Genomic DNA, 3,986 nt, shown 5'->3' with positions numbered 1-3,986 from the left:
GATTGACTTTAACAAAATATATATTATCTCCTCTAGTAATTTTCACTTTACAAGATATGTTCTTTTTAGAAATAATATATTAAATTTTGAGTTTGATCAGATTGAAAGATTTTAAAATGGCCTACATATTTATGAAACATTTGTTTTTTCTTAATACACAACACTAAAAGTTCCCATTTTTTTCTTGGGGAATAGCTTAATACTCATTTTAATTTTAAGGCTGCAGTCTGCAAATTGTTTTTCTTCTTATTCAGAAATAGCTGCTAGCTCTCTGTTAATGGGCTTCTTAGGCTTCTTTTCATCTTTAGAGGCAAAAGGATTTGATCGCATTGTCAGATTGTCTGCTTCTCCTTCCGACATTTGAACCACAGATCTCATTGAAGGACGATCAACTGGATACCACTGAATGCACCGAAGTCCAACAATTGTAAGTTTCTTTGCGATCTTATGATGCCCTTCATCTTCGATATCAATTCCTAATTCTTGTCCTTTGTCTAAACGATTATAAACCCACTCCGGGAAGTACACTTGGCTTTCATTGGCCAATGTCACATCAATATTCTTTCTCCCTCCAACCATTTCAAGCAAGAGCATTCCAAAACTGTAAACGTCTGATTTGTATGAGACGTTTCCAAAGTTCCTAGACAATACTTCAGGTGCAATATAGCCCATGGTTCCTCTTGCTGCTGTCATTGAAACAGCACTTTGCTCTTTGGAATACAACTTAGCCAAACCAAAATCAGAGATCTTAGGAGTGAAGTTTTGATCCAGTAAAATATTGTGAGGTTTGATGTCAAAATGGAGGATCCGTTGCTCGCAACCTTGGTGGAGGTACTCAATGCCTTTGGCTATGCCTAAAGCAATTTCATGAAGCTTCTCCCAACTAAGGAAACGATTCTCACCCTTAGCTGCAAATATGAATTTCTCTAATGACTCATTCGGCAAGTACTCATAAACAAGGGCTCGGTTATACCCATCAGCACAAAAACCAACTAAGCGAGTAACATTGACATGGTGGATTCTTCCCATTGAACCAACTTCATTAACGAACTCTTCACCATTTCCCTTGAAGTTATTCAGAACCTTAACAGCTACTGAAACATCATTGGAAAGTGTTCCTTTGAACACAGTACCATAACCACCCTGTCCAAGTTTTTCCTTGAATTGGTTTGTTATCCTCTTAATATCAGCATAGGAATATCTTGAGGGCTTAAGAGCTTTGTAATCCTCCAAAAACTGTTCGATCTTGCGTTGGCCCTCTTTCTCTTTTTTATTCAAGTGGTGCAGCCAACAGAGTCCAATGACACTCAATAAAAGGAGAAGTGATCCTATGGTTAAACCTGCAAATAACATGATCCTAGTCAGAGATTACAATGCTTCATCAGATCATTTCTTTTCTCAACATAAAATCAATGTATGGAACAACCATGTACCTGAAATCATTAGCTTCATTCTTGCACCTGGAAAACATTAAAAAATGATCAGCATGCTATATTTCTCAACATCAGTACAATAATCCTATATCATTACTCTATATATAGTTTCCCTTAAGTTTCTAAAACATTCAAAATTGATTTCGGCCCCGCAAATTAATGTTTAATTACAAGATTTTGAATAAATGATATTAAATCATAGGTAAAAAACAAGTATTGATTTAATATGAACCAAGCAATTTCTTGCTGGAACTGTAAGTTAAAGTAGTTGGTTTTCATGTTTAGTACCCTAATTTGGGAAGCCTAATTTATCCCATAATGTCAGTAATTTTTACATCAAAAAGTTCTACGTACCTTATTTTTGCTAATAGAAGAGAGCAAAAACAAGGTATTTAGATCTCAAAATTTACAAATTTTAATTTATACACGAGGTTTATAATTTTTAGACAAAATTATAAATCAAAACTTCATTAAAAAATATTAATTGCAATGTATAATAATAAATATTTGATCAACTTTTTTTATATTATTTGAATAATAATTTATAAATTATATGAAGCACTATAGCATAAATGAGTTTTAACAATACAATTTTTGCTGCACTTTCATTTTCGCATTTAGATTATCTTACTTCACATTATTATTTATTTCATTTAGTGTAATTATTTCACTTGATGACAATTTTTATTTCCAATTAAGAAGAAGCTTCATTTATTTCAATTTAAAATTTACAATTTGATTTAATTATAAAGATAAATATTTTATTTTGATTATTTATCAAAATTAAACAAAAAATATTAGCAAATAATTTTTTAATCTTACGATCAACTAATCTTCTGAATTTATCAAATATTATTTTTATCTCTGTTTATAATATTTTTAAGACAATTCTAGTTGTGACAGCACTTTCTACGAAACAAGCTCTTAGTCGACGTAGATCACAAACTTTAAGTAAACGTCAAACTAGTGAACGTCAAACTATCTTAAAGCCAAAATGACCCATTTCTCAGTCCCTTATTACTTCCCCAAAGTTGCCAAGAAAAGCACAAAATACTTAAACAAAAGATATCAAAATGACTCATATTTGTAATCTCCATTTACTTTTTATTTTTGGTTTTTTTTTTTTTTGGAATGAGATTATTATTTTTATATTAGCAAATAGATAATAAATATTTTAAAATCTAAAATATAATTTAAAAATTAAAATGTTAACATAAAAATGCTTTTATTATTTTATAGTAATAATAAAATTATGTATAGGATTGAACCTGACTGACCCTGGCTTAGATTTCAAAGCATAGACCCTTTAGATCAGGTTTAATGAAAAAAGAAGAATTACGGGTGAACAACACTAAATTCATATTTCAAAAATACTTCAATATTTAATACATTGATTGACTCATTTTCTTTTAATTAAAAAAATTCATATTTCAGAACAATACTACTTAAAAACTCATATGTATGTGGCACCTTTATGATCCATGTGGATGTAATAGCACTCTATGCCCAAGGCCTTGGTAGTATTGCGTCGACATCCTTTGCCCTGTATTTCACATGAACCACACGCCGGGTTGGTCCAACTGAAGTAAAACTTGTTTTTCTGGTCAGACATCAACCCTCGAGGAATATCAATGATATCTATAGTCTTGCTGCAATTTAACAGGTCATAGCCTCCATAATCAGAATCCAAGTATTTAACGTAGAAGCCAGGCACACTTAAGCAGGAAATGCTCCCGTAATTATCATAATCATTCGATTGATCTTCAATTGAACAATTGAATAAGGTGAAGTTTCCCGGTTTGCTGTCATGGTAGGGATCTGTGTCTGAGCGGAACGTGAAAGGAGATGCGGATAAGGTAAGATTTTGAAGCTGCTTTTGGACACAACCATCTTCATCATACACCTGAATCCTCTGGTTTACATAATCTATATGCTTCACCAATAACTTGACCGAACGGGGCAGCTCCAGCACCGTCTGGTTCTTGTTGTTGCAGGACAGGTCAAACCCAGATGAGCCACAGTGGTCCGGTTGGCGGCCTTTCAACCGGAAGGGGTACCGGACGGATGGCTGGCCGGGTTTGCAGTGTTTTGGCTCGCAGGCATCTTGATCTGGCGAGACTGGACCAAGACCAACTGCTGAAGCACTCAATACCAAGAGGAAGTGACAGAGAATAATTACCATTTGCATCTAGTCTGGGCAGTTGTACGAGAACTCGCCTTTTACTTATCGCCTGAGGCAGAGGCAATGCTTTTAAAACCAAAAATTGAAGCAGAGTGGAGAAGACTCAAACTAGCAAGTCAACACATCTTTTCTACTCTATACTTCAGTTTTTTGCTATTTTTGATGACATAAATTAGAAAATATTACGATGAAAACAAACGTTGATGTTATTGAAATTTTTAATTGACAAACACATACATATATGTTTACTATATTTATGTATTACCATTTTAAAAATATTTTGCTATATATATTAATCAATTTGTAATTAAGAGTTCTAATTGCATTGAATGATTTTCATTCAAAATATTTTTATTATAAATATTAATGAG

At 32.8% G+C, this 3,986-nt stretch overlaps 1 protein-coding gene across 1 annotated transcript; it reads right to left on the bottom strand.

Moving 5' to 3' along the window:
* Positions 1-208: 208 nt before the first annotated feature.
* On the bottom strand, positions 209-3,733 carry LOC18586652 (rust resistance kinase Lr10-like). Its single transcript, XM_018128664.2, has 3 exons — positions 2,904-3,733; positions 1,434-1,460; positions 209-1,340 (listed from the first exon to the last, which is right to left on the bottom strand). The coding sequence occupies exons 1-3, from the start codon at positions 3,619-3,621 to the stop codon at positions 247-249; spliced, it is 1,839 nt and encodes a 612-aa protein (XP_017984153.2). The 5' UTR covers positions 3,622-3,733; the 3' UTR covers positions 209-246.
* Positions 3,734-3,986: the final 253 nt, after the last annotated feature.

This window comes from Theobroma cacao, chromosome 10, assembly GCF_053813885.1.
Source record: "Theobroma cacao isolate CCN51 chromosome 10, ASM5381388v1, whole genome shotgun sequence".
Lineage (NCBI taxonomy): Eukaryota > Viridiplantae > Streptophyta > Magnoliopsida > Malvales > Malvaceae > Theobroma > Theobroma cacao.
This window is presented reverse-complemented; position numbering and strand designations above follow the sequence as displayed.

What these genes read in the sequence shown, in the direction of transcription:
- LOC18586652 (XM_018128664.2), bottom strand. Translation starts at nt 3,621, where the DNA reads ATGCAAATGGTAATTATTCTCTGTCACTTCCTCTTGGTATTGAGTGCT. An exon ending in CATCCACATGGATCATAAAG is followed by an intron (nt 1,461 to 2,903) that starts GTGCCACATACA and finishes AATGTTTTCCAG; the next exon opens with GTGCAAGAATGAAGCTAATG. An exon ending in AATGAAGCTAATGATTTCAG is followed by an intron (nt 1,341 to 1,433) that starts GTACATGGTTGT and finishes TGTTATTTGCAG; the next exon opens with GTTTAACCATAGGATCACTT.